Source organism: Temnothorax longispinosus, chromosome 4, assembly GCF_030848805.1.
Source record: "Temnothorax longispinosus isolate EJ_2023e chromosome 4, Tlon_JGU_v1, whole genome shotgun sequence".
Lineage (NCBI taxonomy): Eukaryota > Metazoa > Arthropoda > Insecta > Hymenoptera > Formicidae > Temnothorax > Temnothorax longispinosus.
In genome coordinates, this window is record NC_092361.1 from 19950697 (window position 1) to 19972684 (window position 21988).

A 21988-nucleotide genomic window follows, 5' to 3' on the forward strand; every position below is an offset into this window, starting at 1 on the left:
GGAGAGAGTGCGAAAGTGAGTGAGAGAGGGTGCGGAGAGGAATGGGTCTGATTCCCGGCAATGCAATTGCACGTTTAAAGTGGCGTTCTCCCGTTTATTTCGACGTTCAACGTTCATCCGTTCCCTCACTGTGTTGGGTTTTCATTTCAGTCCGGGTCAAAATCGACCTAAGATTCTCTAGCCGTCATACTTGCGTGTGAGAATCTTGATGAAAATCAATAATTCCTACTTTCAAGTGAGATAAAATTAAGTAATTAAGAACTCAAAAAAAAATTCTGTTTTATCATTAACATTGACAAAAGTCTTGTAAATCTTAAATAAATGCGAAAACGACTTATTCATAATTGAATAAAACTGGTGAATGTAATACCCGCTAAAGCGTGTCCATTTGGTGAACAGTATAATTCTCGTCGCAACTTCGACAAACGCCTGATTAAAGCACGTTCCAAAGTGCGTTAAGGAGCAAAAAGGGGATACGCCGAATAATCGCAAATGTAGATATCATTGCTCATTAGTCCGCACGAAAGAGTGAGCTTCAGCCCTTGTTATACCGGCCTCGGCTACATAGGAATAGGAGCACCACGGCCGCCGGCGAAAACAGAAGCCGGAAATAACGACCCGCGCAATTATTCCATAATGTAGTCCGCATAGCTGAACTCCGAAGAAAATTAGAGGGGTGGCCCGGGCTCGACCAGAGGAACGAACGAACGAGAGTTCGGCGTACGTGAACGCGATGAGCGGGAGACAAGGACAATTGGTGAGCGATGGCAGAGCGAGAGGAGTCGCAATAGAGAGCCCGGGCACAACTTTCCCGTTTTATCTCTCAATTCGCATTCCCGGAGACAATGAATGCTCAAACTACAAGCCCGTGGAACTGAGCCTATCTAACGGTGCGTCTCCTGTGATTAAAACGTTACCTACATGTCCTCATCTGGACTCCGTTAGAACAGTCAAATACTATCTTCCGAGTACCTATTTCTTTAAATAGATCCTTTGGTCATTCGTGACTTTGTTAACACACGTAAATTATGTACGTTATGTGTATTCAAATAGTTCTTAATTTAATGTTTGTGATTCTGTTAATAAAAAATAAACTAAAATAAAAAAATTTAAGTATATTACACCCGCGCTGATCATATAAATATAGCATTGCCTTTTCGATTCTTAAGGTCAGCATAATTTTTATGTGAAAGATAAAAAAATAAATATCACTGTGTGTCTTTCGCACATTGCGTGATTTTCAATTTTCTTCTCCATATCGCAAATACCTGAAACTTCTTTGCAAGATTTTAATTCTCGAATTTTTGTTTCGCGCGATGCACTGCCACGTTAACTTCGGAAAGCTCCAATTAGGCGACACCGACGCACCGCGGCGATGCGAACATACACATTACCGAGAAACGACGAGATAGGGTTGCGAAGGGTAAGAGAGCGCGATGTAGCACCTATCGAGTGTCCTAGGATCCGTCCTTTTGAGGCGAGTCCGACGTGTCACTTTAATCCAACCGTGTAATTACGCGCGTCAACAACGTATCCAGCGTGTTCCATTCGCAAGTATACGAATAAAGGTAAAGCCGGTCGACCGGAGGATGACGAACGGAAGCGGTAAATTGAGAATGAATCGCGGAAAAGACGCAATTTGATTTTAATCTACGACGTCTCACTAATAGAGATGGTCGACACCTGCGATACTAATGGGCCGCAAAGTGCGTCGAGCTTTGCGTGAATTGAAGCACATTGCGTTAAAAATACTGTCATAGACGATCGCCTTTTAATTATCTTACTAAGAAACGCGATACTAATTATAAGATTTTATTCAGTCAACATTGAAACAGCATAGGCATATAATTATACAGACATTTAATATAAAATTGAAAATCTGTGAAAAGGTTCCATTTATCCAAGATATAAAGTTACGGGCAATAAGGGATATAACGCAAAAAATTTATTAATTTAAATTGTTTTGCTAAGTAAATATAATTAAAACATATTGCGATATTGCAATAATATTTAAGAATATTACTTGATTAAAACGTCAAGAATTAATATATGTATATGTAAAACATTCGCTCAGATAACCGGTAGCTCACAACAACTTGAACAAATTTAAGACGATCATCTGCCATTATATCTGACTCGACTTCGTTAGACAGTCATCGCGCGGCTCTGCAAGGTAAGCTCTCGCATACCCGACACCGTCGGTGCGTCGTCACGATCATCATCCGGCGCGTATCCGCCATCATCGCCCAAGTCCTCGTTCTCGATGCAAATTAACTCGTTTACTCGAAATTCCCTCGCGCATCCCGCACCGGCCGGCGTGGCGTTTCTCGGCAGTTTTATTTTTCTCCCTCGCGTGTCTTGTCCTCCGGTTTATTTTCCTCTCAGCCCAGCGAAGAAGTAGCGCGGTAAGCCGAGGTGCGCCCTCGAAATCACGCCGCTTTGATGTGTACCTTTAACTATTTCTTTTCCTCGCCCGCGTCGTCGACTTCAACGGTCGAGTATAAGACGAACCGCGCAAAGGCGTCAGGCGTCGAGAGTAAGAAGGTGACCGAGACGAGCTTCAATTTGGATGCATGTGCACTATGCATTATACTGAACAACTATTACTTTGATATAACGACACAGATATCACGATCGTAATTACCGGTATTTTTCTTTAGTTATCAGCATCCATGGCTGTACCATTACGCGGCGAAAAAAAGATTAAAAACTAAGAAAATACGAGAGAAGCAAATATTATTCTTCATTTGATAAAGATAAAAAAATAGTATTTTAAATTAATTGCAAAATTATTATGTTACAAAGATTATACCTCGGGTTATACATTCTTAAAAATTTTTAAACGTAACTTTTAGGTGCATAATAATTTATGTACTGTTAATCTAATTCATATTAAATCTACTTTTTGTATAAATCTATAAAATTTTAATCAAGTATTATATCTCGATGTGCACCCTGATACAATCTTTTAATCAAAATTGCAATTACATATAAACATAGTATAATAAAGCATAGCTCGTAATTTCACGTCACGATCCTCCTACTCGTAATACGCTAAGTAGTCTTTCGCGAACGATCTCCTCGCACACGTGGGGCCATTATCAAAGATTCCACGTTTTTAAAACAGAGACGATTACAGTTCCTGCATCAGATGCCACGCCGACATTTCAGTTACAATTCGTCCCCTGTTTCCTTTTCGATGCACCGCGTACGGAGTCGGCGTTTGAAATATACAAGTGCCTTCGAAGGACCATAGAGGGGCTGCGTTTAGAGCAGTCAGCGAACGTGGTTGTGCGAGTGTCGCGACGCGTCGCGAGAGAAATGTTGCACGGCGTTGTCTATAAATGGACGTATAGATGGATATGCAAGTACACGCGACGGCGAAATCAACCCTCAGAACGTGACTCTATATAGAACGGCACAATCGACGACTCTTTAAAAGAATGTGCCCATACGGATCTGGATTTGCGCCACCCCTAGGACACACGCCACCCTCAACGCTCCGCACGCACCGGAAGACAAAACAGTGAATCTTCATTCTGCCGCGTCCCGACACACACCGAGCCTTCCCGCCCCCTCATTCTTTCTGCAGCCTATCCTACTCTCTCTCCCTTTCTTCCGCAGTCTCTTCCCCGTTTCCAAGGCCTAATGCAGCTCACAATTCGCGATCACAATTTTCAATTTCCGCCGACTTTTCAATTAGACTAAGAGGTGCCGCTATACCGACTCGAGGAACGCAGCGCAGCTCCTTCGCGACTCGTTCCCTAACACGGGGATGTCGCACCGGCACGATATCGCGAATTGAAAACCGAGGGATCCCACTCTACTCTCTCTGCCACCTCGAGTTTCTCTCACGTCCGGCTAACCGAACCGCGTCGATGCGACGCCGACGCCCGCCACGACTGGAAAAAAGCGACGTCTCAAAGTAACGTTCGCGCCTTAAGAATACAAAGAACATCTTTTCGGATAAAAGATTCAGCATCATTATTAATAAGACTATTCCGTTTTTTTTTTAAATAATAATAATATTACGCGCCGCAACAATAAACCGTTTCTCAATTATGTCTTTAACAGAGACAGAAAAATTTATGCGAATTTGTTTTGACGTATCATCTTTTATAAAAAAGTATTCAATCATTGAGTGTCATGTAAAAATCTTTACGTCAGCATTATATTTCAGTTATGACCAAATTTGTAAAATTTTATTACAAACATAAATGAGAAATGAAATATTATAAAAGAATTACGTCTTTTTCTAACAATTATTAAACATTATATCAAAGTTTTTGTAATGTCAGAACACTTTACCTACATTAATCATCATTTTAAATAAAAATTTTGATATAATGTTTAATAATTGTTATTCAAGAATCCAGCCTCTGCTTCAACAACTATTTCATTGAATTAAAATCTGCTTATGTGACACGTATTACGCTAGATATTTTGAATATTTAAAATACACATTGCCAGGAAAGCCTAGCAATCCTTACTTTGTCAAGATTACGTATTTTTCAACGGGTGCGTCCACTCCTTGCAAGACTCGGTCACAAAAACCACTCTCTCGTACTACTTTATAGTTCCTTAAAAGCCGACTTACATTTGCAGACGTGCGTCACTCGATATCGTGGTTTTTGTCAGGCGCGTGGTACACGCGTGCACGCACACGCGTTGTGCGTACGTGTGTAATACGTGCTGGTCGTTGAAGCGTCGTTACCAACGCCGTACGTGTGACACACCTCGGCGACAGCTAATGCATTTTTACGGGGGTTAAAATCATTTATAAGCTATAAATGGGGATTATCGTTGCGACGGTGCCCCCTTACGTACCAATAAAACCACACTTTGTCCGGGCTAGACACGACCAGCCACTCCGGCGTCTCACTCATACGGCCTGCTTTTATCTCTTATTTACAACTCTTTTATTCTCCGATTCCATCTCAATCAGGCTTTGACGTTGCCATCGTGACTGCCAGTCAGCCGGTAAGTTCGACGCCCTAAAAATAAGGTAGCCGCGGGATTAAGATCGCGTTTCTCTCTCGACACGTCTCGTGTCGTCAAAGCGCGCGCGTTTTGCAGTAAACCCATGTTCTGGCCAATTCGTTTCGTAATCCGACGAAATTTGTGCCGTCGTACTACAGGAGCGACTTGTAACTTAAGAGAATTATGAGTTAAGAAAGTTATGACTAAAAGAATTTATGGGAGATACTAGTACAAGAGATATTTTTAACGAAACCGGAATTAATTTTGTCACAGATGTTTCTAGAGAGAAGAAATAGAAAGAATCTATTAATTATAAAATTAAATTATATGTAAATAATTTCCCTTATCTTATGAACGGATTAAATTGAACAATTTCCAATTGCCTATACGCAAAAAGATCTATTGCAAATCTGTTCTGAATGTAAAGAATCTGCTCTGAAATAGCTTTTGATTGATTTGAGAAACCTGTATTGTGACGTTGATAATTAATATACAGACTGCGCGCACAGGCCTGAAGATATTGTTACAGGAGTCTTGTAATTTTCAACGCATCAGAACGGGCTGCAGTTTCGCTAGCAGGCAACATAATCCAACCATTTATAACTCGTCTTATACTTCTAGATACATTGTGCGGCGCATAGCAGGGTGCATACATACGGATGTGCACGTGCCATTCGCAGTAACTATTAGAGCCCGCAGCGGTATTGCTACCGCAATATTCAAATCCAAGCCACGATGGAGTAATGTCTGGTTCTCGTATAGATTGCTCGCCCTCGGGCGTACCGTGCGCGTTCTGCGAATCACAATAATTCCGATATTGCCTACCGTTCCCGCTGATGATCCCGCTAAATGCGATGCGACGAACTGAATTTGTCGAGTACCCGACTGATACGGATTTACAACCGAATGGTATATTAAGAAAATTGTATTAATCACTATTGTATAAAATATATCTCATTGCTTTTTTTCGTACTATGTTGAGAGTTGTTCGGATACTATTACAAAAACATATAGATAACTTAATGTTCTTATCAAAAGATAGCACACATACGCAGCTCATTCCAACTTGTTGAAAGTTATACAGGATTTCTGTAACAATAGCTTCAAATCGATATGTGGAATCTGTCTAATATTAATTCTGAACGTCATGATATCTCACATAGATTTCTTACATTGTCAAAAGATATTTTAGAGCAGATTTTGTTTGATAAATTTACAATAGATCTTTTTGCGTGTAATCGCGCTTGTAAATAAATATATATTTTATGTACGATATACAAATATCCTATTAAATGGTGATGTAAATTACGAATATTATTTATTATACTTCTAATGAATTATTTTGTCATTCGGTCATAAAATATCCTGCAGAAGGAGCAACGGGATTGCAAACCAAGTTTTTAATTCGACGGGTACCACATAACATTAGTCAATGGAAGCAGGACCGAAAAGAGTGGATGGAATCAGAGTAGCACCGGCAGGCAGATGAATCTCTCTCGCATTGTCCGCGTTTGAATGAACACACGCCCCGTCCCATCTTTCTATTTCTTCACGATTTTTCAGCGTTATTTTCGGCGGCAAATATTATCGTGTCGAACAATGTAATCGTTTTCAATGCCCCATCCGTCTCTATTCCGGTATTCCGATGTACTTCACTCAGGCGGTAATCTTCCACATTGTTTTCCGAAAATGTGCCACTATGGTTATAGGTTTAGAAATGTTATAATGCTTAAGGAATCAACTGGGTATAGGTTGAAATTATTTAATATATTATTTAAAATCGATGCTATGTAGTTATTAAAAATCGACCGTATTATATAAGGTATTTAACTATCAAACAGAGTTTTTACAATATATGTAAATCAACATATATAATCAATATCACATATAGATTATAGCACGAGTATGCATAGTTATCGAGATCGCAGGCGATAATCAAAGCAGAGAAAAAATAGCGGAATCGATCTAGACAGGTTCTAGCCTCGGGCGCCGCAAGACTGGAAAGCAAATCTGAACGAGGCAATAGATTTGTATGGAAATATGTTGAATATGCTATTGTTGCCGTTTTATATTAGAGTTAAATGTCGGTTTTATCGATATATTCAGCGTAATAAAGATTATAATGAGGCGAGAATAATATTTTAACGAAAAAAGCTATTTTTTTAAATAATAAAACACATACGTTAATTCTGAGAAGATTCTCGCGAAATAAAAAGTCATTAGATAATGACGCATTGAAATACGAAATGTGAAGAGAAGTATAAAAGCGCTGAATATATTTTTCATCAATATCTACATGCCGCGAAGAGCGACGAGCGAGTCTGCAGAATGGCAGAAATTCGGGACGATAGGACAATTCTGACTCGTCTTCACGAAGACAACTTTAGCCGAGGGGGTAGCTGAAATCAGGAGGGACGGGGATGGATTGCGCCTCGATTCGGCAGCAAGCCCCTTCGGGGCACGTCGAGGATCGGGAGACGCGCCATTTCATTCGCAGACTGCCGATATCGCCAACCCCTTCCAAAATATCTCATTCCTAAACGCCTCGAGCTCTCGATGGATTACAAACCTATCTATTACTTCCCCGTCCCGACCCGCGTTTCACGTGGTGGCAACCACGAATACGACACGCCGTCTCCTCCCATCGAGTCTTTAAATTCGGTAGGATTTCAACGAGGATCTTTTCGAGACGGATTGTAGAATGTTGCGGGAATATATAGCGCGATTGATAAACGCAACGACTTCATTCGTACGACGCTTAGCTGTGGGAAAGAACTTTTATAATTTTCCATACAAATCTATTGCCACGAACTGGAATAAAAAAATAACTCACCGGTCGAGATGCGCAACAGCGGAGTTGTAAAACTGCGTTGATCTCAAGGTTGATCTGTAACACAGAAATATTTTTACATTAAAACATCGTCCAAGGTAATCGATACTTAAAGTAAATAATTATCGCTCTCGTTAAATTTTTAAAATGTTATTTTAACTGATATTTTGAAATGCTAATGTAAGAAATCGCGACCGCATAAACTCGTTCCCGCATTAACTCGTTCGCATAATTAATCGCGAAAAATCGTGCAAATAACCGTGCGAATAAGAGAGAGACGCGACGCGTTCGCGACGTAATATCTTTTCTCGCATACGCCGGAGATCGAACTCCGAAATTACGAATTGCGCCCGGAGTTAAACATAACGAGTAAAGAGTATCGGGAATGAGCGAATCGAGTCGCGCTTAAGAAAGTGGCGGAATCCGCCACAGAAGAGCAAAATAATAAACGATGAATAACATTTACTCACCTCACGGTTGCCCCGCTGTCGCCCGATGCCTCCCAGGCCTCCTCCTCCTCTCCTCGGTTCTCCCCTCCGTTGTCGCATCTCCATCGGTGCACTCTCACTCACGACGCGACGTTCACGCGAAAATCGACAATATCGTCGCTTATGATCGCGCGACACTTTCGGCACTCCCGGTATTAATCTCGCGACGCGGCGCGTACCCGCGTTTATTACACGGCGACGGAATAATTACGGAGAAGCTACGAAAGAAACTGTCCGATCTGCTCGGCGTCGGCCCGTTGCCCGTGATGTCCAGCAGGTAGACGCGACGAGTGAGTTTAAAATGGCGGAGAGAATTTCGTAAATCGCACGAGGCTCGGCCAACTTCACTCGCCTGGAGCAACCGTCGCGAGGCCGCTACAGTTGCCGCTTGTCAAGCGATTTTGGTTAACTGCAATTAAATAATCGATTTATTCGCATTATTCGAACATTCACATTCGTGTCTATTTCTCACGATCTCCAAATATCAAAACAATATGATTAAATACAAAGTTAAATACGTACGACGTTAATAGAGACCGTGATCTGTGATCGTTGATTAAACACGTCGCGGCGTTACTCCGATTCGTCCGCTCCGGTCCGCTCGTATTTTTTAGTGAAGGCCAACTTCACTCGCCTGGAGCAACCGTCGCGAGGACACTACGCACTTGCTGCTTGTGAAGCACAATTTTGATTAACTGCATCATTGATTTATGAAAACTGTCTATCCCCCACGATCGCCGAGTATCAGAACACGATAAAATGCGAGGTTAAACGTGAGATGTTAACAGAGACTGTGATCTGTCGCTAATTAAACACGTCGCGTCGCGGCGTTACTTGATTGAGGATTTGCACGTATGTTTCATCCGTGTTCCGAAAACGATGGCAAATTCACTCCGAAGCCGCGCGACACGACGCGAGACGCGAGAGGTGAGTCAAGTTGACCGGTTGAGAAAAGCGAATGTCGAAAGAATGTAATCTACCTCGGTATCGGAATCGCGAAGCACATGTATTAATGACACATTCGATGTCACATACACCACGTATATCACAGTTTTCCGTAATCCGAAAACGGAGTCCGACGATACGTATGTTTACTCCGCGCAACGATCTACGTTTCGACAGCGGCGAGAGCCGAGAGTCAGTAAATTCCAAGATGGGGTCGCGTGACGCGGGCGCCGCGCCGCGACTTCTCGTAAACATGATGGAGGGGGGGTAGAGTGACTAGTCACGGCGCGCGTTCGGTGGGTCTAGTTACTTTCCCCCACACTGTCTCCATTACGCATGTTGCCGCGGCACCCGCGACCTCGTTGTTCTCGGATCTCGGATCGCGTCGCGGAGTAACGTACGAATACCTACGAATCGCCGAGCCGGCGTTTCAAATTACAGAAAACTGTGATACATCGAATTATAGCTAATACATATGTTTCACGAAATTTATGCGGACACAAGTATATCGCGTTCAATAATACTTTAAATTACATTCTTTTGAATAAGGCCGATTCTACAATTAGTATATGATCGTACGTCGGAGTCGGATGTCGGAACGCAGCCGCTGGTCCAATGAGGATAATTCGTTATTAAAAAAGAAATTCTCTCATTGGGCCATCGGTTGCGTTCCGACGACTGATTGTAGACCGGCCCTAATCGATCTCGCTTTTCTCAACCGCCAACTTGACTCGCCTCTCGCGCCTCGCGCCGTGTCGCGCGGCTTCGGGATAGTTCGGAATCGTCGTTTTCGGAACACGGATAAAGAATACGAGCGGACCGGACCGGAGCGGACGAATTGGAGTAACGCCGCGACGTGTTTAATCAACGATCACAGTCTCTATTAACGTCGTACGTATTTAATCATATTGTTTTGATATTTGGCGATCGTGGGAAATAGACACGAATGTGAATGTTCGAATAATGCGAATAAATCGATTATTTAATTGCAGTTAACCAAAATCGCCTGGCAAGCGGCAAGTGTAGCGACCTCGCGACGGTTGCTCCTGGCGAGTGAAGTTGGTCGCGCAATTTACGCGAAATTTTCTTCGCCATCTTAAACTCACTCGTCGCTTCTACCTGCGGGGTGCGGGACATCACGGGCCGACGCCGACGTGTCCGTCGAGCGGATCGTATAGCGAAATAGCTCTAGTCGTAGCTTTTCCGTAATTCTTCCGTCGTCATGTAATAAACGCGTGTACGCGCCGCGTCGCGAGATTAATACCGGGAGTGCCGTGTTAAGTGTCGCGCGATCATAAGCGTCGATATAGTCGATTTTCGCGTGAACGTCGCGTCGTGAGTGAGTGCACCGATGGAGATGTGACAACGGAGGAGAACCGAGGAGAGGAGGAGGAAGCCTGGGAGACATCGGGCGACAGCGGGGCAACCGTGGGGTGAGTAGATATTATTTATCGTTTATTTTTTTGCTGTTCAGTGGCGGATTCCGCCACTTTCTTAAGCGCGACTTGATTCGACCATGACGTGTGATATTCATTACTCGTTAAATTTAACTCCGGCGCAATTTCGCAATTTCGGAGTTCGATCTCGGAGACGTATGCGAAAAGAGATATTGTGTCGTGAACGTCGCGTCTTGTTTCACGGTCATAATATTACACTTGAATTATTTTTCGCGGATTAATTATGCGAACGCGAATTAATGCGGAAATATGCGGCCGCGATTGTTTTTTACATTTGCATTTCAAGATCAAATATCTATTAAAATAACGTTTTAAAAATTTGAGAGGCGCGATATAATGATTTACTTGAAATATTGTTTATCTTGTGGACACACTGCTCTCTTTAATGTAAAAATATTTCTGTGTTACAGATCGACGGCAGTTTTACAACTCCGCTGTTGCGCATCGGCCGGTGAGTGATTTTGTCATGTCAATGTTGAGACAATTTATAAAATTATATTATGAGTATTTCAACAATTTACGCGAGATGAAACTTATCGTTAGTACTCGAAATAAAGACGCAGCTATTTTCTCCAATTTTTTTTCAGAAAATTATACTTTATCTCAGTACATCTTCCATAATGCGAATATATATTTCAATGTTCCATAACAGTCAAAAATTTTAAACTAAAATCGATTAAAGCTAATCATTGACCATAGATTTTACATGCTCAGATTCGTATTCACCGATGTCAATTGTTCATATATTATTAATTCAAAATTTTTATATAAGTTACATACAATTTTTTATTATAATAATTACTATAATTTAGGATAATTCTTATAAATATCAAAATAATAAATAAATTTATCAAATTGACGAATGTCAAGATCTATTAAATCGCATCGCGTTTCAAGACTGATTTTAGTTGATTTCTTTGCCAAAAACATGAGGCATTTATAAACATGAGGGTGAGCATTTGAAACTCGAAGTAATGAAATCAGTGGTTAGCATGGCTTTTGACAGAACAGACCAGAGACAACGTTCCGTACTCCAAATCGTTCCGTCAGCAGCAACTTTCATTCCGCAAGCTGATTCCCGCGGTCCCGCGAAAAACGAGCAAGGAAATTTCGGCGATTTTATTTCATACGAACGCAAGAATGGTCACGCTTGCTTTCGGCGCCGAGGTACAGCGCGGGTCGCGTCGCGTCCGCATCGGTTGGTAGGTAGGTAGACACAGTCAAGTCGGGTGGAGAACGGTGGGAGGACAGCGTCGTCGACGCGTGCACCACGTAGGATGATAGCCAAAAGCGGCGGTTGGCAGGACAGGGGAACGTGTCACGCGATCCGTGAGTAATTCGCACGAGCCGAGGCCCGCCCGCCTGCCTGCCTGTTTAACAGAGTGTTATAATCTATTTACGTTAACATTACCAACGTTTAACGTGGTTGCTCCGCATCCCCGGGGTCAGAGAAAGGGGTTGGTTGCGGCGGAGGTGGAAGGTTGCTGGTCGGAGGAGGGCACTGTGCTCTCTCTCTCTCTCTCGATCTCGATCTCTCTCGGTCTCTCTCGGTCTCTCTGCCTCTTTCTCTCTCTCTCCTTCCCCCCTTTTCGCCTCTGCAGTAGACAGCACTCAAGAATTGTCGCAGGCACGTTAGGGCTTTTGGAAACAAGCGTTAATTCGTGTGGTCGCTCGCACACGCATTAACCGCGGCTTTCTGCATATTCTCTACCTTTCTCACAATCCCTTTCTCTCTTTCTCTCTGGCTTTCGTTTTTGTATCTGTCGTTCTATAGATCTCGATCCATCCACATTTCAAATCCAAAAAAATTAGAATTACGAAAACCGCTTAGTGATTCAGACGTGCTAAAAAGATTAAAGATCTAAAATAAAGAGTCGATCTGACCAATGCAATTTTTACAAAAGATAATAATAAGCTAGAAGAGAAAGCGTCGAAAAGATTAAGGTATATGCTATCGAAAAAGATTATTTCACATGTTCCTTGTCGTGATACCGTGGACATATAAGCGATTAGCCAAAGTGAAAAGTAATAGAAATTATGCGGCATTAACAACGCGGATACGTAGCATCCGTGGAAGTTCAAGTGGCAAGCATTGTACGTGTCTACCGGAGCCAGCAGTTGGTCCATGAACGGATTACGGACGCTCGAGCCGGCGCGGGCGGGAGGAGTACAATCCCGTGCCCCGAGCCCCGACAGAGCGAAGGAACACGTAACGTTCCGTTTGAACGAGCCTGTAGGCAAAGAGGACTCGGAGCGTGTACATCCACGCTCGGCGTATACACGACAATACGGGCTAAATGCCCGGCTCCCAACCAAACCGCCAACTAACTGTACGAAACGTCCTGAAACTTTAGACGCGATTATCTGGAGGTTACGTCGTAACAATTATGAGGCTGCCACTCCGCGAAATCAGGAGACGGCTAACTTGTTTGCGCGCGCCTACCTATCGTCTTTGTGTCACAGATAATTTTCGTGGACGCGGGCTAATGGACGAGCGCGGTATAACGGGGCAACGGGACCGAGTGTAACCCTCGCCGTCGGAGGCCACCTGCGCAGCGCGTTGTTCTATCTATTCACCTATTCGCTCTCCTTTGTTCTGACAAATGATAATAACAATCGTCCTAATGATGTCCGCAAGAAGTTCATACATTGCAGATAAGATATAGACTAAAGTGCGTGGTCGATTTTGCTGACTTGCGCGTAACTAACATCAGTTACGCAAACGCACATCCAATCGATCAATATTCTTTTAATTGCCGACAGTTTCGTAAATTTTACGTTTCATCCCCCGCGTATGAATACCTACCAGTGAAGATACAGGCGCGGTGAAAGCGAAAGAAGCGACGGACCGTCGCGACGATAAAAATCCCTGCCCGTCGACTGTAAAATTTTACGATCTCGAGAAATAAAGATAGTATCGTGAAGCTCCGAAAGCGGGACCCCCGTTATCGGTACGCGCAACGACGCAGCGAGGGGAGCCGAGCCTTTAATATTTACCCGTTTACGGATTTTTCCCAGCTTCCTAGGAGGGAAAGAGAGAAAGCGCCGGGGAGGAACGTCCGAGGACGATAAGCGCGGGTATGAAGAAGGGCGCTGGCGGCTTCGACAAATAAAATCTGAACAACCTGCTGCTCCGTTGTTTATCGAAGGATACCCGCGCGGTATTAACGGCGGAGAGATTGGGCAAGGGGTAGAGAAGCAGAGGAGAGGTTGTGGGCAAGACTAAATACGCCGCGATAACGCAACGACTCCCTGATGATGTTAGCGATCTTCCTTTCCTTTTCGTTTTCGTTTTTTACGAGTAACTCTTTCCTCGTTGATAGATTTATGCTTCGGCCTTGTTCCAGACGGAATCGTGTATTTAAGCTTTAGATCTCTCTGACGAGAGAATATTTATAATAGTCCTTATAAATATCCTGTAGAGGATAATTTCAGTACATTATAAATTTGTACGATAATACGTTGCAACGTGTTAATATTTGTAAACCACCATATATTTACGAATATCTCTTATTACCTTATGTAATTTTTTACTTATGAAACGCCAGTATAATTACAGCTTCTTTGACAATTGCGCCAATGCGTCGAGACGTTTTGTCTCGGGGGTTTTTTTTTACTCGACGAAAGTTTACAAGAGAAATTTCGGAATTCACGGTTCCGCAGTATCCGCGGTGAAATAAGATTAGACGCGGGCGGCGAGGAAAAGTCGAACCGCAAGAAGCGCGCCGGCAGCCAAGATTCGCCGCAGCGCGATGTAATATAAACGTCGTAAAATAGGGACCAGGTGAATCGTATAATTCGGCGGGGGACCGACTTCAGAGTAATTCTCACCCGTGTACACCAACGTTCCTCTCGGCGTTGCCTCATATACATTACCACGAGCCACCACGTACGACGACCGCATTGCCACACGTGCTGCTCATATCGCTCCCGAATATAAAGGGGGAGACCGGAAAGGACGGACTTGGCGCTATATAGGAAGAGAACGTGGTCACATCCGATTCCTATTCGTTTCGCCCTGTTTTTTTCTTCATCCTTAAAACACGACCATAACGAAAAAAAGAACCTATTCCCCAAATATGTCCCCAAGACAGCTAGAAATCTGGAAGACATGAATCCCTGCTACTAAAATAGCACACATCGTTTAGCTTTCTGTATATTCTATGTATATTTCTTACGACGGTTATTCCATAGAAAATACTTCTTTTTTAAAGTCTATTTGTATTATTAAAATTAATGATTGATAATGTATGTGTTCAAAATTAACAATAATTAATGATGCTTTATCGATATATTTCAATATTAATATGTTATTTAAAATAATGTTGAGAATTGAGAAATTTGCCTATGATACTAAAGATACGCATGCTATATGATATACTAATATAAAGCTCGAGACAAAAAAAATAAAGATCGCCAAACGCGTACAGAAATCCATTTATTTTAATGTTGGAAGAAGAATTCCGTCTCTTTTTCTCTTTCGTGGTTGCGGAGAAAATTTCATCTCCTTTACAAGCGGTAATTCACTAGCACGAAGTAGTACAACTTTATGGAAGAAAATAGTCGACGTTAGAAGGTTCCTCGCTTTCAAGGTTCTTCAGAAAAATTTATATTCTTAAAGCCCTCGAAATAAACATCCAGTAGTCGAGTGTCGTTTGCTAGGAACTTAAAACCCATTGACCGTGTTTGTATACGTAAACACCACGACCTATGATGCTATTTAGTCTACGGCATGGTCAGTTACAAGTGGTCCACCTGCATATTCTTCCAGAAATATCTACCTCTTCACTTATCCAAATCTAAGAAACTTCTGGTTTGTTTATCAAATAGAATAGCAACTTGCTCTTGTCTACAAGGATAAGTTTATTACAAATGGAACTATTAACGCAATAAAAATGATAAAACAAGAAACTGTTAAGGTATAATAAATAATCCGAATCATTAATATGCCAAATTAACTTTTATACAAAAATAATGCTAATGATTATATGTACATTAAAAAGGATGTTCAAAGAGCTTGTTAGTCAATGTTCAATGTTCGCACATGGTGATACATCGATAGAACGAGGGCGAGAAAGAAAAAAGAATCTTATAGTCCGTCTAAAGCAGTATTTCATAGATATAGCCGATGAAGCCTCCTTGTGGCCAGCAAATATAATAAACTTGGGGTCCATATATCCGCGCTTATGGTGGCTGATGGCAGACCCCAAGAAAAAGGAACGTCTCGCTGCGTGTCCGTGCGCTGCAAGGAAAAGGGGGGAGAATACCCCGACTATCGTCATATTTTCTGATTTTCCGCCAATAAACCCCATTACTATTTATCAGGCTAATGCGTCCTTATAACTCCCATTAACAACAATCTATACGCTCTAACGCATTAGCGGCCCGGTACCCGCACCACCGCCAAATTTATTATTAGACGTGGAAGAACCGTTACGCTTAATTGCATGTAGGTTTGTTCTCAAACTTTCGGTGGCCGAAAGTCATATGGACCCTCCGGAGAAATTATATCGATATTATAAGGTCGTACTATCCTCCCTAGCCAGAGAAAACAGAAAGCGTGGGCAAATGGATGGAATATTGAGTATTTGATACTTAGAGAGAAAAGAATATTTGTTATCTTAGCCTCGAGAGTTGAGATAAAAATAAATTAGATATATATAATTAAACAATCGATAAGGAATTATTGCATTAACTATACATATAATTATGGAGTAATATAACATAATCATTGATGTGATAATTGCGTAATATAAATTACAAAGATATTTTCTTCCAAAACAATAATAAAATTACGATTTTCATATTTATTTTAAGCAAATGCAAAAATTTTTAGTTGCTAAGTAATCATTCGAAGTCCTCGATAATTCAGCAAATACACTGTAGCGACTGTAGCGTAAGTAGTGTCCATTTCCATTAAAATAAACGAAACAAGAGTCATCTCGTAGTCCAAGAAACCACCCTTAGCTTCGTGTCGCATAATTAAATGTCAGGATCTAAATTTATCGTTTCGTAAGAGAAGATACTAGCAGACTTTCGGAAATTACTCAGCTTACGGGTAATTGTAAAGTCTCGCTTATATGAGAATACTATTATGTAAGAATTTCAACCGTCCTTTATAATCGAGATATTAAAATTATAATAAAAGTACGACTAGTTACAAATTTCCCTCTTAATATCTTTTAATCAGAAAGAAAACAATTTTAATTTATAAAAAAATGTGTGTGTTCGTTTTAAATATTCTCATATTAAAACATTGAATCTTTTCGTGCTATATTTTTCCGGTCGTCACACAATCACCGCAATTTATTCGTGATTTATTCACGCAAATTCTATCGTTCGCTGTGGAGAGGAATTAAACGACGAAGGCGATGTGAAAACTCGTTCGATGAGAGGAATATCGTCCATTATTGGTAGGCACCGGCGTTAACGCCGGTGCCGGCGACCGACCGGCGAACGAAAATGAGAGGAGAGAGGAAAAAAAAGCAGCGTGAAAGAGGCGAGAGATAATTAACGAGAAGCGAGTACACAATATCTTTTCCCAAACGGCTCGACGCGAACTGCACACTTGTTGCTTATCTGCACTTCGGCGTAGACATGTCGGTAACGGGTTAGGATAACATGTTTAACACGGCAGATAGCTACTTATCAGTCGCTCTCACTGTTTGTCTTGCACCATAAAGTTATAAAGTCCAGACGAGATGCGCTATCACAGTGTATTATAAATTACGCTGCTCGTGTCATTTATGAAAAAGAGAGAAAAGAACGAAAAGAGAAAAAAAAGTATAAGAAACGTGCATACTCTCCGCACGTCGGTCGTCTTATCGGCGCGATAAACTCCGACGGCGGATCCGTCGTACCTTCCGACGGACTTTGAGTTCATGCGTAATTACTTAATCGCGGGGAAATTACAAGGGGAGCGCATAACGGCTCGACTATAACGTATAGAATCATTTAGCGCTGTATACTAACGTGTGTAGGATCTCTCTACCTTAACTTTATCAACGGCTTCTTTTTCGAGCTGATTTGAAGCCAACGAATCAATATTTTAATTATAGACTCATCAGGGACTCTGTCATAGAAAAATGTAGTTATTTGCTCTTTAAATAATAGCGCCTTCCAGAACACAGATATCGAAGCGACAGGCAAATGCGTCCCTATCAATGGTCTTAATTCGACAGTCATTTCGGTGGGATAAGTAATTTCCCGGATATTCGAGGATCCCCATCCCGGACGAGGCTAACTACCCTTTGTCTTCCGCGTTATAGAAGCACGGCGGCAACGAATGGCCATTTTAACCCCTTTTCCTCGCGAGACATAAATAATGATCGTCGCTAATTTGGCTCTGGTGCAGCCCTTGGCCGGCAACGAACGTAAACCGCGCAATTATAATGCCGCCACATTAGAATTTATTCCCACGGCAGCCGGCAGCCTCTCCTCCGTAACCTTTTTCTAAAGCTTACGTACTTAATCCGACTGAAATATTTTTTCCCGTGGCTTCGCCGTCGGATATCGGCCTCGGATTTTCGTCGGAACTTAAACCATTTAATTAAGTCAGGACAACCGGATAGTACGTCGTTCGCTACGGAGACAAAAGAAAAAGAAGTCGGACAAGAGTGAAGCAAGAATTATTTAAAAGAACAGTCTCCTCGCTGTTTAACCGATGACAAATTGATAATAGTAATCCCTTTAATTGTGAAAATAATTTTATTAAAAAATCCAAAAATCCGGAAAATTACTTAAATTGTCACATACAAATAAGTCATTTAAATATTATTTATTTATGAACCAGTTTAAAATAGTTCTTACCTTTCTTTGTTGAATCTGCAAGTCGCGAGGCTGATGTAAGTATCGCAATATCCGACGCTCGAAATGGCTTGTTGCGCAAACGTCATCTGCAACAAATGAACCATTCGTTTTTTTTTTTTTTTCATCACCACGTGTCGTTCGAAATGTAAAAGTATACGAGCAAAGTCACCACGGCGCGAAAATGTTTTTCGAGAACCGGATAGATCCGCGCGCACACAGCTGGCACGCAGATACAGCGATCTCCATTATGTCGAAATCCGGAATTTCACGCGGCCGAACGCAGCCCGAACTCACTACGCGCTCGCGCGAAGCTTCAGCATATTCACAATCAGCCAAACGACATACATACACGCGCATGATAATGTATGTGTGTGCGCGCGCGCGCAAACGTACCGGCGCGCGGCTTTTCCGCATTGTATTCGGGGAACAAGTAATTGGATGCCGTGCGAGAGATTTGCGATATTTCTAGTGTGTAATGCGCGGCAATACGCGCAACGTTAAATCAAATCCAATTCGAGCTCTCGCGCGCCGTACGGCGCGGCATGGAGTGGCACCTGACAAACTCATTGGTCTGACAAATTGAATCATTCGCCGTTCAATTGCTTCGTGCAGATATACACACGCGTGGAGACAAGCGCGCGCGCGCGAGTTGGTGCGTACGTGTGCATTGCGTGGGTGGGTTGAATTGGTGGGTGCGCGTGCGGGTGCGGGTGCGGGTGCGGGTGCGGGTGCGGGACCGTCGAGTATCTGGTGTCCGCTGTTTGTTGCCACTCTATTGCATCGCCGTCAATGTGTCGAAACCACCCCTTCGTCCTTCCACGTAATACGGTACCGTTGAATTAACTCGCGATCGAGCGTGCAACTTTGCAATTCACGTGCGAGAAGACGAGCGGTTTGCGTCACTTTTCACCGCGTCATCTACCGTGACAAAAGTGCTTAATAAGATATTTGTAAAAACTATAGGGTCTTTCTTTCTTTCTTTCTTTCAAACTTTCTTATTCTTTCGCCAATATCCTTATAATTTTATGCGTGTGCACTTGCGTGTTCCAAACAGAATTCCTGTTAATTTCAATCTGTACACGTTGACATCATGAATATACAAAATAATACATTTTATACCAATGCATGTATGTATGTATATATATATATATATATATATATATATATATACACACTTTATTGTGCACGTAATGCGTAGTATACGTATTTTACGTCCGTGAAACGAAACGCACGCTACGATTGATAACTAACCGCGTCCACGCATATGATACTCGCGATGGAAAATGCACAAAATATATACGCGTGCAAACGCATTACGACACGAATGATCATCCCCTAGTCTCTTCGATCTTTGATGAGAAAGGAACCGCGGCGCACGACCATTCGATCGCGGTGTAGCGTGAAATCCGAATCGATCCATCCGACATATGAACATACGAACATGGAGAGACGAAGAGACAGAGACAGACAGAGAGAGAGAGAGAGAGAGAGAGAGAGAGAGAGAGAGAGAGAGAAGGCGCGCGGAGTGCATGCAGAATGCAGGGCGGCCGCATACGTGGAGCTGCGAGGCGTCGGCCGTGTGACGCGATCACACGGTGTGCGATGTGTGAAATGGAGCACGATCCCCCCTCCGGTAATTATATGTATCCTATCCCGCGTCGCTATCTCGCCTACCGGCGGTCGAACCGGCACGGCGCGGCGCGGCGCGGCGTGACGCGGCTCGGTGCGTCGAGCACGAGCAGTGCATCGATGGCATGGCGCAGCGGCGCGACACAACCGCCAAGCTCCTGTCCCCCGGACTCGCACACAGTGGAGCGCGTCGATCCCCCGCGTGGCGATCCCCCGGATGCACCGCGTGCGTGAGCATCGTCCACCCATCGACTGCATCATCATCATTCCCTCCCTTCCTCCTCTCTTCCTGTCCTCGTCCTCCCTGGTCCCATGCGCGTTATCCGCTGTCCCGCATGGACCACTGATCCTTCGTTTCGGTTTCGGAGCGCGTACCTACCTCGGACACATCGGGCACCATTCATCGATCTTTACGATCGATCCACAGCGCGCACGAATGCGAACGGGATTTTCGAAGTGGAATTTGGCGCGAGTCCGTTTGTACGGTCGAAAGGGATTTTATTATCGGGCGCTATAACGTCGATTGGCAACCGTTTCGAAGATGTATAGGATGACATTTGCATACGGTGGATATTCGTCGTAACGTTCCGCTTGGCCTTTTTATACCTTTGACATTTGGAAGGGTCATCAACCGTTTTAGATGTGCATATCGAGACAGGAATAGATATGAAACAAATAGAATAATGAATAATATCGATAAACTTGACAAATAAGTTTATATATAGTCGTAATATAATATTTTTTATATTTTTCTCATAAAAAGCCAAATCGCCTTCGATCTTCTAATTAACATAATACGAAATATGTTAACGCTATTTCGATGCACTCGAAGAAATCTACGGCTAAATCTAAATCTTAAATTTATTTATTTCTCGCGCGTAACGAGGTACCTCCAGTAGCAATTCTGCACATATCCCGTCATTACATCGTTTTCGATTTGCGTCAACGCTCTTCGCAAGCTATGTTTACGATGGCGATATTAGGCCGAGGCTGTAATCGGCATATCGTTAAGCGGTATCAACGAAAATGACGATGCGCCTTGATATGTATATCGAGCTGTGCGACGCGCGTAATGACAAGCGCAAATGCACATAACATCGGCGGTGCACGCTACACCGGATATCGCGTAGCTGGGCACACGTGCGTCGGCGATGTTCCGAAGCGGAACGATTTCGCAGCATCGAATTGCGCGGCGACGGCTGCGCGTGCAATAGGCGCTTATTGCACAAATCACACGCATTATTGACTGCTATTGTACCTCTTCGGCCGACGAGCCGTCGCATTGTCCGCGCATTGCATGCCCTTCCTCTGGAATAAACCGATAACTTTACCTCTCAGAGATATTTGAATACAGCGGCGAGAGTTAATTCGATGGAATTGAAATTTTCAAGAAATTTCTTCATATATCGTTTTATATTTTTTATACATTAGTTTCTTATCGACATATATATTAGTTTCTAAAAGAGAGTTATTTTAAAGATCAATCACAGGAAACTGACTGGTTATCAAGATAACAAGTACAGGTATATATCATTACAGAACTTCTGTCTATTTTAAAAGCCGGGCCAGTCCTGAGACTCAGCCATCCTTTTAGTCTCGTAGAACAGAACTTTATACAAAGACGACACGACGCGACGCGCCGTTATAAATGTCAGATGGTAGCACTCGAGCGATCGGAGCAGCGCGAGAGACTTGTCATGCGAGTCGATCGTAAAACAGGCAGGAGGTATCGTCCAAGTAAATAAATCTCCTTGCCCGGAGCCACTTCCTCGAAAGAAAACACGGTGGGAGGCAGGCAGACCGTCTGACTTGCATCAGGTCGAACGGTAGGTTCGACGGCGTCGATGGAT

The 21988-nt window shown here is 42.9% G+C and overlaps 1 protein-coding gene across 1 annotated transcript in view; it reads right to left on the reverse strand.

Annotated features, from left to right (window-relative positions):
- Positions 1–21988, reverse strand: part of LOC139812236 (uncharacterized) — a 535555-nt gene that overhangs the window by 259133 nt on the left and 254434 nt on the right. Inside the window, exons 7-8 of the mRNA XM_071776921.1 lie at positions 18510–18595; positions 7814–7867 (exon numbers count right to left, since the gene is read on the reverse strand). Coding sequence (XP_071633022.1) covers positions 7814–7867; positions 18510–18595 — 140 coding nt within the window. The remainder of the gene's footprint in view (positions 1–7813; positions 7868–18509; positions 18596–21988) is intronic.